This window comes from Platichthys flesus, chromosome 12, assembly GCF_949316205.1.
Source record: "Platichthys flesus chromosome 12, fPlaFle2.1, whole genome shotgun sequence".
Classification (NCBI taxonomy): domain Eukaryota; kingdom Metazoa; phylum Chordata; class Actinopteri; order Pleuronectiformes; family Pleuronectidae; genus Platichthys; species Platichthys flesus.
The window spans coordinates 17,448,614-17,468,965 of record NC_084956.1 but is presented as its reverse complement, the minus strand read 5'-3'; the positions used below and the strand labels follow the sequence as shown (position 1 = coordinate 17,468,965).

General features: G+C 39.9%; 2 protein-coding genes across 2 annotated transcripts; one reads left to right on the top strand and one right to left on the bottom strand.

Moving 5' to 3' along the window:
* Nucleotides 1-175: 175 nt before the first annotated feature.
* Nucleotides 176-6,036, bottom strand: bag3 (BCL2 associated athanogene 3). Its single transcript, XM_062400927.1, has 4 exons — nucleotides 5,546-6,036; nucleotides 2,857-3,192; nucleotides 2,398-2,748; nucleotides 176-2,294 (listed from the first exon to the last, which is right to left on the bottom strand). The coding sequence occupies exons 1-4, from the start codon at nucleotides 5,714-5,716 to the stop codon at nucleotides 1,368-1,370; spliced, it is 1,785 nt and encodes a 594-aa protein (XP_062256911.1). The 5' UTR covers nucleotides 5,717-6,036; the 3' UTR covers nucleotides 176-1,367.
* A 5,827-nt stretch (nucleotides 6,037-11,863) lies between these two features.
* On the top strand, nucleotides 11,864-20,295 carry tial1 (TIA1 cytotoxic granule-associated RNA binding protein-like 1). The gene is made up of 12 exons (XM_062400853.1): nucleotides 11,864-12,052; nucleotides 12,413-12,509; nucleotides 12,738-12,836; nucleotides 12,962-13,016; nucleotides 13,105-13,192; nucleotides 15,092-15,167; nucleotides 15,434-15,542; nucleotides 16,087-16,182; nucleotides 16,298-16,382; nucleotides 16,647-16,770; nucleotides 17,031-17,233; nucleotides 17,841-20,295. Exons 1-12 carry the CDS (start codon nucleotides 12,024-12,026, stop codon nucleotides 17,962-17,964), a joined length of 1,185 nt encoding a protein of 394 aa, XP_062256837.1. The 5' UTR covers nucleotides 11,864-12,023; the 3' UTR covers nucleotides 17,965-20,295.
* Nucleotides 20,296-20,352: the final 57 nt, after the last annotated feature.

Genomic DNA, 20,352 nt, shown 5'->3' with positions numbered 1-20,352 from the left:
TTGAAAGTAATTGTTCATTGCAGTCCTCAAAGTAAAACAGTTTCTCAGATTCTCTCAGAATTGAAAAATAATATCATACTGCAAGTGTCTAAAAATAATACTAAGGATAATAAATAACTAAATAAATCAGTCTCTGACATTGCATCATTTATGGGGACCCAAATATTAGGCAAACTTCATGTCAAATACATTTTTATTTTCAACCATACCAACGAGATTGAACTTCGTTCAACAATGCAACAACCTGCTACTCATAATATGTGATCAATACAAAGCCACAATCTATTATATGTAACAGTGTGTTAGGCAGTGACTCTACATTACAGTTGTCCTTTGATTGTATTACAGTGACACATTACTACACAAACAATCAGGGTAATCAGAAAAGTGATTATGAATGATTGAAGATTATAACTGACTGTAATTTGGGCATTTTCTTACAGTTGTTATTTTAAAGGCTTTTAGGCCAATTCAGTGTCAGTGTTATTGCAGATTGTGGCTTTAGTAGTTATACTAGGATAATTATGACAATCTTCAGCTGTAACTCCAACTAGCACTAAGTGCTGATTGTCTCACATCTCAAGTAAGATACGCCACCTCACCTCCATTTGTCATTATACATTCGTAAATGTACCAAAATACTATATAATGATATATAAATACTGATATAATGTTTTGAAATAACAAGTAAACCAATGCACATACAAACACACAAACACATCAATCAAAAATGGTGTAACTGATATATTTCAATCGTAGTGCTGCTGAACGTTCAGCATTTCAATGATGGCAAAGTGCAAAGATGGCAAAATCAGTTATGCACCGCAAAGCAGCGTCTAACAAACATATTCAGTGTGTTGTGTGATAAAGCAGCTCAAACAGGGCCATATGGCCATAAAGGGGAAAATGCTTCTCTTAAAGCCCCGAATGTTTGCACTCGTGTTCTAACTAATGAGCTGAGTGGATTAAGAAAAGCCCCATACAATATTTGATCGAGACAAAAGGCAACTACACGTTACATTTCTTAAGAAAATACCTCTAGATTTATTCCATTTAGTGATAAAGGCCTCTTATTCAAACTTTAATTCGACCAGAAATTTTTGTCAACACCTTGATCATGACATCTGTCTTATTATGAAGACATTGGCACTACATAGAAGGCAACAACATTGGCTTGAAGAAGATGACTGGACTGATCTACCATCAAGAATGTGCTGAATGGCAGGAAATACCAACACTGTTAATGCATGCAACTTCTACCAATGCTGCAGATAGAGGAAGAGGAGAGTTAGCCAGAGCTGACGTGTTCACATTCAAATATACAGCATGTTATCTTTCTCTCCTCCAGATTATGAAGTGTGCAGTCATTATGATATCTCCTTTGCCATCTCAATATTCTCCTTGGTGATCATGCTGGGCTCCCCTTTCTGTGTCACGTTGTCTCCCTCCATTGATGTGTCGCCAGCAGCTTTGGCTGGCTTATCCTCCAGCTGCTCCAGTTCTTCCAGTATGTTCTGAACCCGACGGACTCCATCCCGTCGCCCCTGCCGTACATCTAAACGACCCTCTGGGTCAACTGAGTCCAGCGCTAAGAGCTCTTTGGTCAGCAGTTCCTCGAGCAACAAGTACCCCTTACCATACTTCTTTCCATCGAAACATTTCACCTCTTTCTCCAGTTTAGCAACCCGTTCAACTATCTGCTGTACCTTAGCCAGGCCTGGGTGGATTGGGCACTGAGCGGCATGTTCAGCCTCTTCCTTTGCAGGTGGAACCTCTGGGGGAACAGCCGTCATGTCCTGGGCTTCTGGTTTTGGAGGTATTTGAACCGTGATATCTGCAGTGTGCTGCTGTTGTTGCTCTGGTTGCTGGGGCGGCTGGACCTGTTGCTGCTGCTGCAGTAACTGTTCAGGCTGCTGAGGCTGTGGAGATGGATGAGATGGCGCCTGCTGGAAGTGTTGAGGTTGCTGGAACTGATGAGCCAGATGGGACTGCTGAGGTTGAGGGAAATGCTGAGGTTGCTGAAACTGCTGAGGTTGATGGTACTGCTGAGGTTGGTGGCACTGCTGAGGTTGATGGAACTGCTGAGGTTGCGGGAAATGCTGAGGTTGAGAGAACTGCTGAGGCTGCTGAGGCTGCTGAGGCAGAGGCTGTTGGAAGAGTTGAGGTTGTGGAGGCTTTTGGATGTCAGCTTCTGTGTGCAGTGGCTGGGGGAGCTGCGTGTTCTCAGGTTTCTGCTGCGTGCTTTGTTGTTCCTGTTCTATTTTCTGAGTTGGTTCTTTCGTGAGGACATGAGCCTTAGGAGTTAAAAAGAAGTAACAATCTAGGTCAACACATACTGATTTAAAAAAATATTTTTCCAAATAAAATTTCAAATTCAATGTGAAAAAGTTAAATCACCTGTGGTCTTTCTCCAAGCACCTGCGTTACAATAGGTGACTGACTTCTGATATGAGCCGGGAGATGAATAGATGAAGAATCCCGGTGTTGAGGAAACAATATCGGAGATGCCCTTTCCCTGGGAGGCTGCATTGCTGCAGAGTAGCCCGGCCATTCGTCTGACTGAAGGCGATGAAACTGCTGCGGGTGCTCTGGGTAGGGGATGCGTTGGGAGTAGACCGAGGGATTTAACTGAGCCTGTGTTTGTGCTTGGCCTCCTCCGCCCTCATGGATCACTCGGATAGGGATGTAACCTGCTTGCAGACCGGTGCTGCTGGGCCGTGGGGGCTGGTGATGCGGGGCAGTATAAACCTAATGAAATAAATAAAAAAATCTAACTGAAACAGTAAACATTCACTTTTTTGCAATTTATATTTTCATTTATTTCTGCATTCATTTTTGCTTCATGCCATGACCTACCTCTGCTGTTTGTGGAACAGGGGAGCCGACCTTTCCAGGATCAGGGGAGCAGCTGTCTGAAGGGCTGTGTAACGGTGATCTCGGCCTGCAGTGGAGCCCTGGTGTGGGGGAAGGTGTTCGACCGTCACTCCGGATATTCTGTGCAGTGGTCGGCTGGATGTAGGAAAAATATGGATGCTGTTGCTGCCTGAGTTCTGCGCCCTCATGGAAGACTGGGATGGGAACATAGCCCGGGCGAAGAATCGGGTGCTTCATCTCCCTCACAAAGCTCTTCTGGGTCTCCTGAGGGCTCGGTTCTGGTGGTATGTTGGGTCCATTTGCTGATACTTCTCTCACCTGTAACACAACAAAGTGTATTGATATGATGGTAAACAGTTAACATCAAGAATCTTGTTGTTTATTTACAACACAAGGTCAGACAAAGGAAAGATAAATAAATGAAACGATTCTAAGCAGTTAGAGGACTTCATAAGTAGCAACACATCTCCTTCACATATATTGAAGTTACCTTACCACACAAATATTAAAGCAACATTATTTGTCAATATAGTAATGTAATTTACAGTTAACCCTACAAACTTGTTCAACATTATAATCATGTAATGTTGGACAATTATTTATAATCAATGAATATTCTAAAAAATAAGTAATAACATTTTCAAAATATTCTTTCTTATAGTTGAGTAAAAAATGTATTTAGTAAACTATTTGGGAACTAATTCCTCTGCTAAGAGATTTTTAAATGAAATAACATACATTCAAAACAGAAATAAACTATCATGAATTCAACAATATTTTCTGAATAAATGCAACAAGTTATCTGCATGTTATAACTAACAAACAACCGGATGGTTTTAGGAACCAGGAGGTATTTTAATAGGAAAGTGCTCTCAGCCAAGAGATAAAAGGTTAGAGTTCAAAATGTAGCATTTCCACAGAGGGATGCCAAAAGTATCACCTCTCTGAGCATTTGATAAAAAGCTTGTGATCCACCAAGAGACTCTGGTGCATTTGAGCAACCACTGCGCTTGTTTTTGATATTTTTTCTCCAATCGGACTGACATCCCTCAGCTGGCCGTGTTTCCTGACTCATCCCCTCAACAACAGTTTGGCACACCCTCTAAACTAACATGTTGTTAGCTTCTCATCAGGCCATAATGTTATTAGCTGATTATTTTGTCATACACAACGAGAGAAAAGAGATACAACTAATGCTCGACTCTGCAGTTAGAAACATTTTATGAAGAAGAAAGAGTCGATGTTTGGATTACTTTTGTCTAAACTTGTGTCTGTAGGGCTGTGTAATAGATCAATGACTATAACCATTGCAATATTATTTTCATCAAAACCAGTATAGGAATAGCTCAAAATATATCAATATAATTCTTATGTAGTTACACATATTAGCTTTGTTGTTCTAAAGTCTATAAAAATGTTTTGCTGTTTATCACCTTCTCTCAGCAGCAAAAATCTGTCTTCAAACTAAAATAAATAATAAGTTGACACTTATGGTGATAATTGACGATATAGAATACATTTTACATTTATGACCATATCGCCGGTGCATGTGTTGAATTTTGTTACTGGTGTCGGTTTTCTTAAACCAGACCCATCGCCTCCATGAAAAAGAACATGAATCAAGGTGGGATGTATACAAAACTAAATCAATTACAATATTACAAGGATTAGAAACAGTTATTTTGTAATTACTGCTATACTGAATGCAACAGCTCAGTATATCATAAAGTAAGAGAGTGGCTAATTATAAAGTAAGATAGTGGTTGGGGTTTCCCATTCCTGGGTGTCAGACAATTCAGGAATAACACTGTCAATTTACATTAGCCAAATAATATCTATTTTCATTAAAAATATTTGTACAGTATATCAAGTGAGTTCAGAGAGACACAAGCAACAGGTCAACTGGTAGTTTAGTTTCACGACACACTACATGTATAAGTAAGCCAGTGGTGTGTTTCCCACTCTAAAGTCTATGGTTTCCCCACAAAGACAGAGTTATGAAATAGCTGTGAACGACCCTTTGCCCTCTGCCATTTCAGCCCCAGCACCATTGCACCAATTGTATCCCCTGACAGCTGTTACTTCGCAGCAGATTCGTCTGGACACTAACTTTGGACAACGGTGCCATGTCGCTGAGACGAACGATCAGCAGCTGGCAGCGTGTGGGGCTTCACTTCATCCTCGCAGACCCTGTCACTGCTCTCAGATCATGAATTATTCACACACACACGGCGTCCGACTGGCTCCTCAGGCCAAAGCGAGCCGGACCAGCCTCAATCCATGTAAGGCAAAAAGTTTAACGCGAGCTGGACGTCGCAGTGTGTTTTCCGAACCCCTGGACAGACACGCTATTAAAATAGTGGAAGCTCATCGTGGGTACACGCCGCAGCGGAGTGAGTCATCGAGTAATAATAACAGAGTTGGATCATGTCACGGGAACATAGCGGGGTTGATCAGCCGGTATAATGGGCTCATGAGCCGCCCGTGAGGGGGAGGAGACGGTGCCGAGCCAAAGCAGGCCCACAGTCAACAGGGTTAAATATAACAGTGATGTGGCGACACGCTGAATTCCAGGAAAAACACGCACTGAAACCCACGTAGCGACACGCGTGGATATCCTCTAAATCACGAAGCAACTTTATCCAGTGGCTGCTCTTCTTCTTTTATTTACCTTTTTCGTGTCGTGTCTCGGGTCATTCCAGGTTGTCGTCCGGTTGTGGTGGTCCACGAAGAAGGGCCACCCCGTTTGCGGGTCGATCTTCACCTCCCAGCCGAGCGGTAGGGGCTCGCTGTCATTATTTGCCATCGCCAGTGTGGGCGACTGTGTCTTCATGCCGTTCATGTTTGGCTGGCTGTCGACTACTGAGACATTTTTATACGGGCGACGGACGCTTTAAAAGATTCCTCCAAGTGACGTGGTAAAGTGGGCTGGAAGTTTCTCGAAATAGCCGGGTTAATGTCGGGGGCGGACGGCGCTGGATACGCGGTGGCACGGCTCCTCCAACTTGTTATGGCGCAGCAGACCACCCTCTCTCTCCGTGCGCAGACAAAAAATGAACCTTTGCTCTGCATTCATTATTCATCTGGAGAAGCAAGGTTTAAAGCCTTCTGCAGCTGTGGCGGAAGTGACAGTCTCATATTCACCTGCTGCTTTTTACCATCGGGCTGGATGGAAGTCTCTAGAAACTGCCCGGAGCCTCTCTCTTAGACGTCTGCATCCTCTCAAGAAGCTTCCAGACATTCACTGAACTCCGGATGATCTCTGCAGGGAAGGGGGGTATGAAAGAACGCACATATCTGAACGAGAGGCTCCGGACAGATCCCAGGTCGAAACTCGGGATAACCTCCGATTAAGCACATATGAGAAAACTGCGGCAAGAATGAAAAACATACAAAATACAAACAGCGGTTTCAAACATGATAATAAGGGCCAATTGCAGTTTGGATGTGCTCTAAACAAACTTACATTAAAGGTTCAGCGTGTAAGGTTTCAACTTTTATTTGTCATATGCAGTTAACACAGGGTCGACAGCACAGTTAAAGTTGTTGGACAAGAAGAAACTGGTCTGCTCAGCAGTGCAATAGTAAAGAGCTTACTATTAACGAAGCCAAATGCAATACAGAACTAAGACTGGACTGGAAAAACAAAACACCTTTTGAGTTTTTCTGGCAACTGGAGGCTACCACAGGTTCTCTTTCGCCCTCTTGAGATTTCCGTTTACTTGATAACACTTATGCGCGGTTAATCCACTGCTGCATTGTTCATGTTTTGAAGGCAAACTTAAGACAAAGAAAAGACCTAATTCTGCAGGGATCTTTTGAAGTTAAAAATGGCTACAACATTACATTACAATTCATTTAGACATTTAAACATACAGGTCCTCTGGAGAACGTCTGGAGACTATCCAGACGTCAGTGCGTGTCTGAAAGCAACTTTAGACATATCCGGGACTCCCCATCCCCATCAATTCTGTACCCCCATGTTAAGAATCATTCTCTGTGTGTTAGACAAGGGAATCCCAAGTTTTTTTCTTTCATAATAAAAGATTCCTCCAAATAGATTCCCACATGATAAATCTTCTCCAAGGGCACTCAGTCTGCAGGTTTGCTATATGATTCGGTACACAATTATGTAACTATGTGGTGGTGAGATACAGTGTGGGCACTGCAATGACACCTCTTATGATATATCTTAATCACAGGATTACTCCAGTTCAGCTTCATACTATAAGGGAAATGTTAGAAAATCAAAGTCGTTCTCAATTGGCTGGAAACCACCACATGGATTTGGACATTGCAGATGAAGACATTTTTGTTGGACAACTAAAAATGGAGAGGAAACCTCAACAACTGAACCTGCATTGCATAGCCTATAGAGCCAATTTCTATAAGGGTAAACAGCATACACATAATCTTCAAAAGTCCCCATGGACAGGTGTATGTAAAGGTATATCTCAGCTCCATAAATACTTCCCAACAGGAATAAGATAGGAATTTTATAGGTTACTGTATTGTAGTCACACAATTAAGTAGCCAGATTAGCATGGTATAGAGACTATCTATCTTGTGTGTGTGTCTGTGTGTGTGTGTCGGTGACACAGTTACACAAACATTTCTTATTGGGATTTCTTTTGCAATAGGAAAATGTTCCTGTCTGCCCAACATTGTTCTGTTGTATGTGTTAACGTTTGATGACTTTAGTCAGTGGAACAATTAATACAGTGATACATCACATTGCCAAATGATCTTCAGATTCATCATTCAGCAATGATGCGGAAGTTTCCAGAATATGTTCAAGTCATGCTGAGACTAAGGGCATCCCTTTTGCAAGCCTTGCAACCAATGCTGACATGTATCTGTTAACCACTCACCACCTGTCATGCCTTGACCCCTCCCACAGGGTGTTTTAATGGATTAAACCTCAGTGTTATTCAACACAAACTGGAACCATACTTGATATGTGAATAGTGACCAAAAAGAAACCTTTAGTGATTTGATAGAAAATCTCTGAACACTGACTCAAGATGAATAAATATTGTTTGATGAAGTTTCAATGAAAGTATTTCAAAATAAAAATACCCGTGAAAATATTTGTTGTAAAACCATAGACACTTACTAGAACAGTATTTGTATTACCATCTTTGGCGCCCCCTAATGCTAGTATCAAATTGTTTTGCAATACTGACAGCAATGAATTATGGGTATAGGAGAGCCGCAGTCCGCCGGGTCCACTCGCTTAGGAGCACCGCGACCATAGATATTTATGAAGGCTAGATGTCTCGTCCGCGTTGACGGCCAACGGAGTCGAACGTCCGCACATGGTGGCCATCTTGCCACAGTTAACTCGCTCACCTATAATATTGTGTTGGTAGTGGTACATGTACTTCTTAATTAACTATAACTTGCTCAATTTTCAACCGATTTTTAAACGGTTTGGTTTGTTATAAACGTCAGAGATGTAGTTATTACACTGCATACTTGTGAATAATTATGTTATGTTCTAAAAAACAGAATAATATTCTAAAAATAGGTACAAGATTTCCCTTTACAAATATACATCAAGAAATGCTGCATGTTGAAATCCCCACCCTTTACAGAGATGAATAATTATAATTATAACCATGGGTTTTCATATGAAAATAACATTAAACAAAACAGATAGGTGCAATAAATACACACATGCACAAGGTATTTATGTTAAATCAATATATAGGCTACTAAAACTCAACATACAGAATGGCAACATGAGATGTATACTTCTGTAATAGGAATATTACTAATATAATAAAATAATTTGAATTATTACATGTTTAATTTAAACAAGTAATAATTCAAATTATTGTATGATATTAGTAATATTTTTTTATAAAAGTGACATTTATTTGCAGTAAAAAAAGGTGTAAGATTTCCATTTACAAATATACATAAAGAAACGGCAGCATGTTGAAAATTCCCACCCTCTAGAGAGAACTACACTACTGTGGAGGGATACACATGGAGGACAGACATAAAAAATGACCCAAAAAACTGAAATCAATAAAAATCTATACTATTGATTAACCTCTTAAGAGTCGGTCGAGATTCGGCTAAAACGCTAATATGATATCAGCTCCAAGAGGCGATGCTGCTTAAAGAGGCAATGCTGCTCCCAGAGGTGATGCTGCCTTTGGGGATGCTCCTAAAGGCGAAGCTGCTCCCAAAGGCGACGCTGCTCCCACAGGCGATGCTGCTCCCACAGGTGAAGCTGCTTCCACAGGCGACGCTGCTCCCAAAGGCGACGCTGCTCCCAGAGGCCAAAGCTGCTCCCAGAGGCGAAGCTGCTCCCAAAGGCGATGCTTCTCCCAAAGGCGACGCTGCTCCCAAAGGGGATGCTGCTCCCAAAGGGGACGCAGTTCCCAGAGGGGACGCTGCTCCTAAAGGTGAAAAGGAGAAGCAGAAAAGGCGATGCTGCTCCCAGAGGCGACGCTGCTCCCAGAGGCGACGCTGCTCCAACATTAACAAACGATGAGTCGATTGAGTAGGGCAAGCTTGTCTCTGAGACCCGGACCATCAGCACTGGAGCCCCTCAAGGTTGCATGCTCTCTCCTCTACTCTTCTCCCTCTAAACCAACAACTGCACTTACAGCCATCCTTCTGTCAAACTCCTGAAGTTTGCTGACGATACAACCCATATTGGATTAATCTCCAATGGGGACGAGGCCGCCTACAGAGATGAAGTTAACAGCCTGGCTTACTGGTGCAGCCAGAACCACCTGAACGCTTTAAAAACTTTAGAGATGGTAGCAGACTTCAGGAGGAGCCCAGCCCAAACAGCCCCCCTCACCATGTTCCCCAGTTAAAACAGTGGAGTCATTCAGATTCCTGGGGACAATAATTGCACAGGACCTGAGGTGGACGGAGAACATCACCTCCACCATCAAGAAGGCCCAGCAGAGGATGTTCTTCCTGCGGCAACTGAGGAAATTCAACATGCCTCGGAAAGTGATTGTTGAGTTCTACACAGCCATCATTGAGTCCATCCTCACCTCATCTATCCGAGAAAGTCATCGGCTGTGACCTGCCAGCTCTCCTAGACCTGTTCAACTCCAGGACCAGTAAGAGAGCATGCAAGATCATTGCTGATCCTTCCCATCCCGGTCACAACCTATTTCAGAGACTCCCATCTGGAAAAAGGTTCCGGGCCATCAGGTCTAAAACCTCGCGCCATCTGAACAGTTTTTTCCCTATGGCAGTGGGGCTCACAAACAAGTCCCCTGCATCACACTGACTCTGCTGACCCCCCCCCCCCCCCCCCGCACATAATTTATAACTATATATTATTGCCACTTTCACCAATCTCTGCACCTTAGAACCGTACGTGACCATAACTCTCTTACTGTATATATTGTTGTTATATTGTTGTTTTTATATTGTTGTTTGACAGTGCACCAACCACACCAAGGCAATTTCCTGTATGTGCAAATATACATGGCAATAAAAAGTATTCTGATTCTGATTCTGATGCTATTCAGAGAATAATACCAGTTGAATATTCAAGAAGCTTGATTATAGAAGCTCTAGAACCCCTTTTGCCATACAAGCACACACTAGATGATGATCCAAGTGTTGTATACTCTGGTCTAGCGTATAAGGACAGTAGCCAGTGTTTATACTACTATGGTGTGTGTGTGTGTGGAGGGGGGGGAGTTTACTAATTCCTTCCTTGCTGAGTTAAATGACATAGCCAAGCTTAGTGGTAAAGACTTCGAAAAGTATAAATATATTTATTGTGATAGATAGATTCAAAAGTCTTACTGTAATATATTTTCCACATATTGTTCACAATTGTAATATTTGTTTGGTTTTCTCATTGTATTTCTCCCATTAGTTGATGTATGACAATGGAAAGTGACAATAACAGGGGAGGAAAAAAATAGGCTTCAAATGTAGATGGATAGATAACATGTATTTATTAAATTAGTGTAAACTTGGACAGATTTTTGAATTTATTTAGAATCTACTAATAAAATGTGGGTTCTGATCTTGATTTAGTTTATTGTCGTTAAATCCGTCTTTCAACACTAATAGTTTGTTCAGTAAGAAAACATAGAACTTGTTAATCATATCAAAATGTGATATTCAATACGTGCTCACACTGTGGCCTTTACTCTGAAACCTGAGCCTGTTTTCCTTCATCGTCCTCCTCCCCGGATGGTGCTGGGAAAACAGGTGTTGTGAGTTCTGTCTGCCCGCCGAGAACTGCATGCACCTCGCGGGAGCGCGCACGGCTATAGCGGAAAGACGCCGCCAGACATAATCTCTACGGAAATAAACTGTTTAGTTTCGTTAGTTAAAGACGCATATCCAGGCGATTGATCTGACTTGTCAATAACTCTGAGAAATAGTTCATTCGCGTTAAATTGTGGAAAAATCCCAAACTGTCAAACTCTATCAATTAAAGAGTCAAAATAGTCCAAAAAATGTGTTGGTAATTTGGCAAAACATATTTTCAGGCTGCTGAGATTTGCATCCTCTTATATTCCCAGATGAGTATGAAATGTTCAATGTAAAGCCAAAATATCAGTTGGAAACAGTGTCTGAAAAACTAAACAAACGAGAATATATTTGTATTTATAAGATTACATTAAAGTAGAGACGATCACGTCTGGTATCGCCTTTCCGCTGTAGCTGTGCGCCCTCCCGCGAGGTGCATTAATTCTCGGCGTGCAGGCAGAACTCGAAACACCGGTCATTAAAGACAAGTCTACCCTTGCGGTCCTCTTCAAAATAAAATACTCTCATTCAAATCACTTCCAGACATTGCAAAATGTGTTAATATGAGTGGTTATTATGTTCGATTTTAAGGCTTTCGTAGTAACTAATTAATAAAATCACCCACTAGAAACACAGCTATCCAAAATAAAGGTATAATTTCCTATGATTCTGTGGTAACATGTTTTCTTTTATCTTCCTCACCCTGACCTCGCCTGAGCTCCTCAACACCCACGTTCTCTCGGCTCTCAGCGTGACGTATGTCCTGGCGCCCGGTTAGTTAGCTTCATAGCTAGTTAGCTAGTTGTTGTAGTTGACAGCGCACACTGGAGTCGGTCAGCGTTAGCTAACCAGCTAGTAAATAACGTTTCCTGCCCTCCTGACTGTCGGCATCTGCCATGGACGACGATAGCTACCCTAAAACCCTGTAAGTAATTTTACTTGTCCTAAAAGTGTCGTAGCGTTAGCTTCGCTAGCGTCGGCAGCTGGTAGCTAACTTAGCTAGCCGCTGTCATCACAGTCATGGTGGATATTATCAGACAACATTAACATTTAATGCTTTGCTAACACCAGAGTAATACATATAAAGTTGTTTAAAATATGATGTTTAAGTAAGAGAGGCGTCAACTGTCCTTAATGTATGTCAAGCTAATGTAAATTACGTCACATTGATAATTCATTATCGATGGTCACAAGCTAACTCCAGAAGTAATCTGTCTTTACCAGCTCTTTGTGACCGGTATCAAACTGTAACAGCCCTCATTAAGAATTCATGTTCCTCCTCCAGGTATGTGGGAAACCTCTCTCGGGATGTGACCGAAATATTAGTTCTTCAACTCTTCACCCAGATTGGACCTTGTAAAAGTTGCAAGATGATCACAGAGGTGAGCCACATGATGTTTAGGTTGTATGATTTATTTTTCTTGTGTGACCCCGTTCCATGTCCCACCTCTGGAAGAAAACTGATGCAGCTTGAGATAATTGGGTCGACTGTTTAGAAATGTAAATACAATGAAAATGGGCAATTGTATGGATTTGAAGTCAGATCACGGCTGTTTGTTAAATTCTGGAACACACATATTGAGCTGCTGTGTTTGACTCTGTCCCTGCAGCATACAAGCAACGACCCCTACTGCTTTGTGGAGTTCTTTGAACACAGAGATGCTGCTGCAGCCCTCGCAGCCATGAACGGGAGGAAGATACTAGGAAAGGTAGGCCAACTTGTCTGATCTACGATGAAGAGTGAGGATAAGCAGGTCATTAGTGGTCAGAACTCCTCTGTGATCCTTGTTTTCCAACTCTGTCTTGAAATCTTGTCTGTGAACTCTGATTTCAGGAGGTCAAAGTTAATTGGGCCACCACTCCCAGTAGCCTGAAGAAAGACACAACCAGTAAGTGACCACTTACTGATTTCTGCTTAACTCAAACCATTGTATACCAGAGAATAATAAATAGTTTCTGTCCTTTGTTTCGTTCTAGATCACTTCCATGTTTTTGTGGGTGATTTGAGCCCAGAGATTTCCACCGAGGATGTCAAGGCTGCATTTGGACCTTTTGGGAAAATCTCGTAAGTTTTTACTGAACGGGGATATTTCTTTATTTATGTACAGTGCAATAATGTCATTGCTACAAGGATTTTGTTGGACAATATGAAGGTTATATTTTTATCTCCTGTAAGCATATGCCAACTGGAACTGTCATCTATTGCTGTGTTTACATGCTCATGGCATGGGTGTTTTCTTAAATGCAAATATATACTAAATATAGAAATTCAGACAGTATGAAAAATTATCATGATTTTGAACTCTGCAAAAGAGCTGGCATCCTGAAGGTTGTTCTTCCTCCTCTACAGTTGACAAGACACTATCTGATATCAGATTAATTGTTTTATTTGGGTTAAAAAATATCATTGAGTTTAAAAAAAACATTGGGACACCCTGTCATAGTTGTCAATGCTGAACTACATTATACTCAATTCAACCCCTCTCTCTCTCTCTCTCTCTCTGTCTCTCTCTCTCTCTCTCTCCTCATTCCCTCTCATTTAATTTCTCTGATGGCTATCCTATAAAGGCGCTCAAGAATACTATGGAGAAACATATTCATATATTCAATAATAATTAGTAATGGATGCCATTCAAATAAGGACTATATGTCTGCCAGGAGAGAAGAAATAATTTGGTAGAGAGACTGATATATGATCAGGTGTTAAGAGGTCAACGGAGAAGATTAGTATTCACGAATAGCTTAATTTTGTTTAATTTTAATGTCTTCTATGTCACATTTCTATTATGTGCAAAAGACACCACATACAAGAACGTAAACATAGTTCATGATAAACCAAAATGCCTTTAAACTTTTATCATACACACTTTTCCGTCATTAAAAACACTTTTGACAGATTAGAACAAACTCATTTAATGATTAAAAGTTATTACATCCCAATTCGTATAGGTTATCCAGTACTTATCTGTGGATATTTACTTGTTGCCATTTTATTGTTTCTATGTTTAACAAAGTGTTAGCTTTTAGCCTACTTTTGGTTTCCCTTACACATTTAGGGTGTGGTAAGTAAACTTTGAAGTATGTCAGCAAAATGTAAGTTGTATGTAGAACCTGAACCGCTTTTAGTTGTGCGTCTCAGTGAAGTAATAGCACTTTGGTTATTTTACAGAAATGCTCATAGGATTGGACAGGAGCTTGAAGGCTAACAGCAAGGAACTGTGCACTCTGGAGACACAGATGTAGTTTTTTCTCTATTTATTCCATTCTTTCCATATGTCATTATTTGTAGATGAGATGTATTAACATGACTTAGCTCAGATTAACAAATTCCAATACTCAATGTATTCCTCTAAACCTATGTTTAAATTGTCTCATCTTTATTTGCATAGTGTTGTTTGTAGTGTAATGATCCTCTTCCAAAATTACTGAAAATGTCAATTTCTTAAAATTTGCAGCTCCCCAAACTCCATACTCCATATTGGTGGTAAAGAATTGACCAGGAAAAATAAAGAAATCTGTTAACAGGCCATGTATGCCGTTTAATTCCTTTTTTCTCTTTTGATATTTTCTATATATATATTTATACATATATTTCTATTTGAATGAAGAGCACCAATAGCAGATTTTAAGAATGCATGGTAATCCATAGTGAATTTAACTCAGTGTTGAGAGCATTGAACAAACAGTGGTGCTCAGAGGCAAGGATCCATTAATACATCAGAAGTTTTCTTTTTTATTAAATACTGTAGGCTGCATGTATTTGTATTATTTGGTATTTTTTTTTGTGTTGGTTTGAAGTTACATTTGGAGTCAGTTCTCAGTAAAAAGTCATGATAACTAATATACGTTAATGTAGGACAGAGTAGAGGATTCACAGTTCAGTGTGTTTTGCGTGGTTCCTTTTTAAGTTTGAAGAATTTCAAATGAAAAGTGCACTGAAGCTGTTTTTAACTTTTCCCTGCAGGGACGCTCGTGTTGTGAAGGACATGGCGACAGGCAAATCAAAGGGGTATGGATTTGTGTCCTTCTACAACAAACTGGTAAGGCTCCAGTGCAAGACACAGACTGAAGGTTATTTCTATTTTCTGTTTATTATCTTACCTCATTGCATTCAAAGTCCTTAAAATAAAAGAATTCACACCATAGTCACTAAAAATCATCTAACATTAGAGTTAACATCAACATTTTGAATATTACATTGATTTAAAAATAGTAATCTATATCTTGAGAACTGATTGTGGTCACTAATACACAATACAGAGGAAAGTCAAATCCAGTGAGGTAACTGTTTGATTTGGATTTATAGGATGCAGAGAATGCCATTGTCAACATGGGGGGGCAGTGGCTCGGAGGACGCCAAATCAGGACCAACTGGGCAACACGTAAACCACCAGCTCCAAAGAGTTCCCAGGACAGTAAGTTTTAAATGCGACATTAATTGTACACCAACTCAGCGAATCACATTTATTTTGGGTGATTGCAGCTCTTCTCTTGTGGGTGTTGGTGTTTGCAGACTAAAATTACACCTTCATCAGTCCCCTGACCTTACGTGATGCAAAGACACCAAATTGAATCCAGATACAATTCATAATCATAATTTTCACGTGTCAATGCGTCACTGACCAACTCCGCAAATGTATAGGGTTAGAAAATTAGATGGCATTAACTCGATTTTATTTATGTGACAATATTTTACTTCAGCTTTGAGAAGATATTTTTATATATTAGCGTTACAGAGATCTTTTGTTATTTTGTCTTTTATTTATTTATTTATGTGGACCTCAAACACATGTATGATATACATATATAGCTACATGGCTTCTCAGTGAAAATAGCTGGGATGTAGATCATTTTGTCATATACTTCATTAAGCACAGATTTGTTATAGGTTTGATTATAACCCATTAAGATTGTGTATAATGATTTGAACCTTCCTTGAATGTTTTGTATTTATTTCAGATTGCTCAAAGCTGCTGAAGTTTGACGACGTATTGAGTCAGTCCAGTCCACAGAACTGCACCGTGTACTGTGGGGGGATCCAGTCAGGATTATCAGGCAAGTGCCATGTTCTCTGAGGAGCCATTGGGAGAAACCTTAGTCATAGTAGAACATTGTCATCAAATAGCCACAGAACTAACCACATAAACCTGTTTCTGTTTTATTCCACCAGAACACCTAATGCGACAGACCTTCTCACCCTTTGGTCAAATAATGGAAGTCAGAGTTTTCCCAGAGAAAGGATACTCTTTCATCAGGTATCATTTCAGTCTGTTACAACATTTGGCCTCTAGATGTCAACACAAACACTTGGCATGACTCAGTGACAGGCCAGTTAATTCCACACTCAGTGACAGTGCCCTTTTTTGCCGTGCTTGTCTTCACCGCATTTGTTTTTACAGCAGATCAGATACATCAGAGTTTTAATGCTTTTATTTTTAAATTATTTTAATGCTATCTTATTTTCTGAATTGCCTGATAGAAATGCTGAGAGATAAATTCTACTTATTTTTCTTTTTAAGGTTTTCTTCACATGACAGTGCTGCCCATGCCATTGTTTCAGTCAATGGCACAGCCATTGAAGGACATATGGTGAAGTGCTACTGGGGCAAAGAATCTCCTGACATGGCGAAAAATCCACAGCAGGTAAGGACAGCGGGAAATCCTTGATGGTGGTTTAGACCTTTTTAATTAACACTATCAGAGAAACGTTGGTTTTTAGGCCAGACTATGAAACCGAAACATTATCAAGCCCAAGATATGCTTGCGGAATTAAAACAATTTAGCAAATTTAATTTTCTTGTATTTATATTTTAATCACTTTGCAGAATTTATAGTATTATCTGTTCCTTATTAAGCGTAGAGGTCACATCTAATAGGATATTTTTCTCCCTGACTTCACTTAGGTTGAGTACAATCAGTGGGGACAATGGAACCAGGTCTATGGAAGTCCACAGCAGCAGCAGCAGCAGCAGCAACAACAGCAGCAACAGCAACAGCAGCAGCAGCAGCAGCAGCAGCAGTATGGCCAGTATGTGACCAATGGGTGGCAAGTTCCCTCCTACAGCATGTACAACCAGACATGGAACCAGCAAGGATTTGGAGTAGAGTGAGTTTTACTCTGTAATATATATGTAGAAATGATACTTTTTTTCCCTGTTACTATATTGTTACTAATCTTGGAGCCCTTCCGTTAACATCTGATGATGAATTAGCCTCTGGGGTAATGGCAATATTTCCGTTGTAGACAGTGAATATCCAGGCCAAAACGCTGTCTTATTTGTGCTGTACACTTTTTATAGTCCATTCGACACAAGTCAACCAGTGCTCCAGGCAAACGGCTATATATTTTTTATAGTGTTTTAGCTCCAAATTACATTTTGGCAACTCTCTATTAACAACTATCTGCATATGAACGCAGATAAACTAAAAAGCTGATAGCCGATGCATTCCAGTCAATATGTTACACTTCGTTAGCTCTCTTCACAGAAGGGATTGGTAGAACTACCAACAGAAATCAGAAGGCTTTTAGCCCCAAAATGTTGTCCCCCTCAGATTTCATTGTACAAGCTAGTAGGTTAAATACCTCCTGACTGATGCTGACTCTAAGATAAAAATGAAGGGCTTTTCCTACATGTAGATTTGTTTTTAAACACGGCTCGTCTTTTTACACAGTGGCCACAAGTCATACTAACTGCTGTAATCATGTATTTCAGGCAGTCCCAGTCCCCAGCCTGGGTGGGAAACTTTGGATCTCAGTCAGCCCAGGCTGCAGCCCAACCTGCTCCAGTAATGTCCAACTTGACCAACTTCAGCATGGCTGGCTACCAATCACAGTGAGCTAGCTCTAAACTAAGTATAACACCAGGGAGCATTTGTGAAGCCTTCAGACCACACAGCACTCTTTCAACTGGACATCTTTGGTAACAGAGGGACAGGGGCCATGTTCACAAAGCCTTTGTAGTGAGTAGTTGCTCCTGCGCTAGTAAAATTATTCTTTTAAATGACTATGCTAATTTGACTTAGAACTTCTTTTAAGTTTATTTGATGATGATTAAGAGTTCTGCTATCGAAAAATGCTCTTGGGCGTCTGAATTTAATCCAAACCACCTGACTATCTGTCCAGCCATGTAAATGTTTGGCCCCATGAAAATCATACCTGATCTCTGACAAGAGGATTTGAAGTATTAGCATGTTTACAGGATAGGTATCCAACAGACAGACTCTTTGGTGCTTTTCCTCTCATCACATCATATAAGTTGAAAAATTGGCCAAACCATAAAAAAAAAAAAGAGCAACACTTTTTCTAAAGATTATAAAATCCCAACAAAACAGATTTTATTCTGTGGAGCTAAAAGCACAGTTCACTACAAGCCATCATGTTAGTCCAGCAGCTCACTGGAATATGATGAGGATTAAAGTCCTCTGAAACCTCAAACTTTCTATCATGTTAAACTATAGCAATATCTGCCCTCACTTTACCAATATGGTTTTGTAATATTTCTGTGAAAATATGTTGGTTAGTTACAGACTCGTCAAAATATTTACTTGTCATACTTGGGGCATTTTTCTGTCCTTTTATACGACAGAGGACAAATCCACACGTCTTCATAAGTTAATTTTGTAATATATGTCAGTTTTTTAAAAGGCATACAGTAATGACAGTGTTGTACAGATCAAGCATGTATGATCCGTTATCATGGATTTGTGCAACATGATCTGCTTCAGTTCATACAATATCTATAAAATCAGTCCTGTTTGATACATTAATGAAAAATGCTTTGTGAATAGAGGCCCTGGAACCATAGCTTACCTTTCCAGTAATTGAAGAGATTATTTGTACAATAAACAAGGCTTTAAAGGAGATTATAGTGCAAATTATAGCGCAATGTGCTGTCTCTTGGGTAAATTTTGTGTATTAAAAAAAAACTTTCACCTTCACGGCTCTCAAAGTAAAAACAAATATGTTTTCATGTTTTGTATCAGAGTGATCAGTATGTTCTCTGCAGACTTTTGATGGATTTTACTTTACACTGAAATGTAGCCTAGATAAGACTAATTTATAATCCTGGGTCTCAATGCAAAGGCTACTTAGCACATGCTCTCTGTACAAAGAAAATAATGTAAAAACAGTGCAACCCCCAAACTTTGTAAATTTCACTGATTGTGTGCAGCTTCTGGGGCTGGTTTCCTGGAGGAATATTGAACTTAAAAATGTTCTTCCTTATCCCTTCCTCTTGTTAACCTCAGTTAAATTAAAAGTATTTCTTTCTGATTGCTGTGAGAACTGAAGACTCAATTTATCTCTAAAACCAGCCCCTAATGACATTGCATTATGTTTTACATCATTCAAAACATTTTCAGTGGCCCACTATAAATTCGGATCGTTTTAATTTATATAAATTTGGTTGAAGTGGAAGTTTTTCTGAATGTCATTCATTTGTCAGGGCCGCATTCACTTTTGCCCATTTTCTGCATTATTTAGCAGAATATGTTCATATAGCCCAGGTAAACTATAAAAAAATAAACAATAACAAGAGGAATTCTCCAACACATTCTGCTATTTGGACTTTATTTGCATATGTGCCATTCTGTACAGTGTACCACACTCCCTGTAAGCTCACTCTACTCCTCCTGTCGTACTAGCCAATATACTTGATAATGTTTTTGTTACTTTATTCGAGCTGGGGATGTTCAATTAACAAAACAGGGTCATGTTTGCTGAGTGTAAATATAAACCTTGATCACAGACCTTCATGAAACTTAATAAATAATGTACATACTGTAGGTAGAATGTTATGATATAAAATGCCATCATTAAATTTCAGCAATATTATTTATGCATAAGCCTTAATTGATGTGCTGGTAAATTCAAACTTTGTTATTTGCGGAGGCTCCATTACAGATCTAAATTCTTTCCCCCATTTTTAAGTCTGTGTGCCATTTTCAGGACGTAGCAGGAGGCAGGTGAAGTTTCAGCTCAAACTGCACGCTTATGACACATTATGTATTTCTTGCTTAAAAATAATGAATGTATTGGCAATTTGCTTTTTTGACGATAATACATGTACGATGAACAACAGAAGTGATGTTTGGTAATAAAGGATGAAAACAGTTTTCCATTGAACAGAAAATATCAAGTCACTTCAAATAAAGAAACATTTCAAACTGCCCATTGGTACATTAATTATACACTAATAAATTGAGCTTTACACAATTCACTGTAAA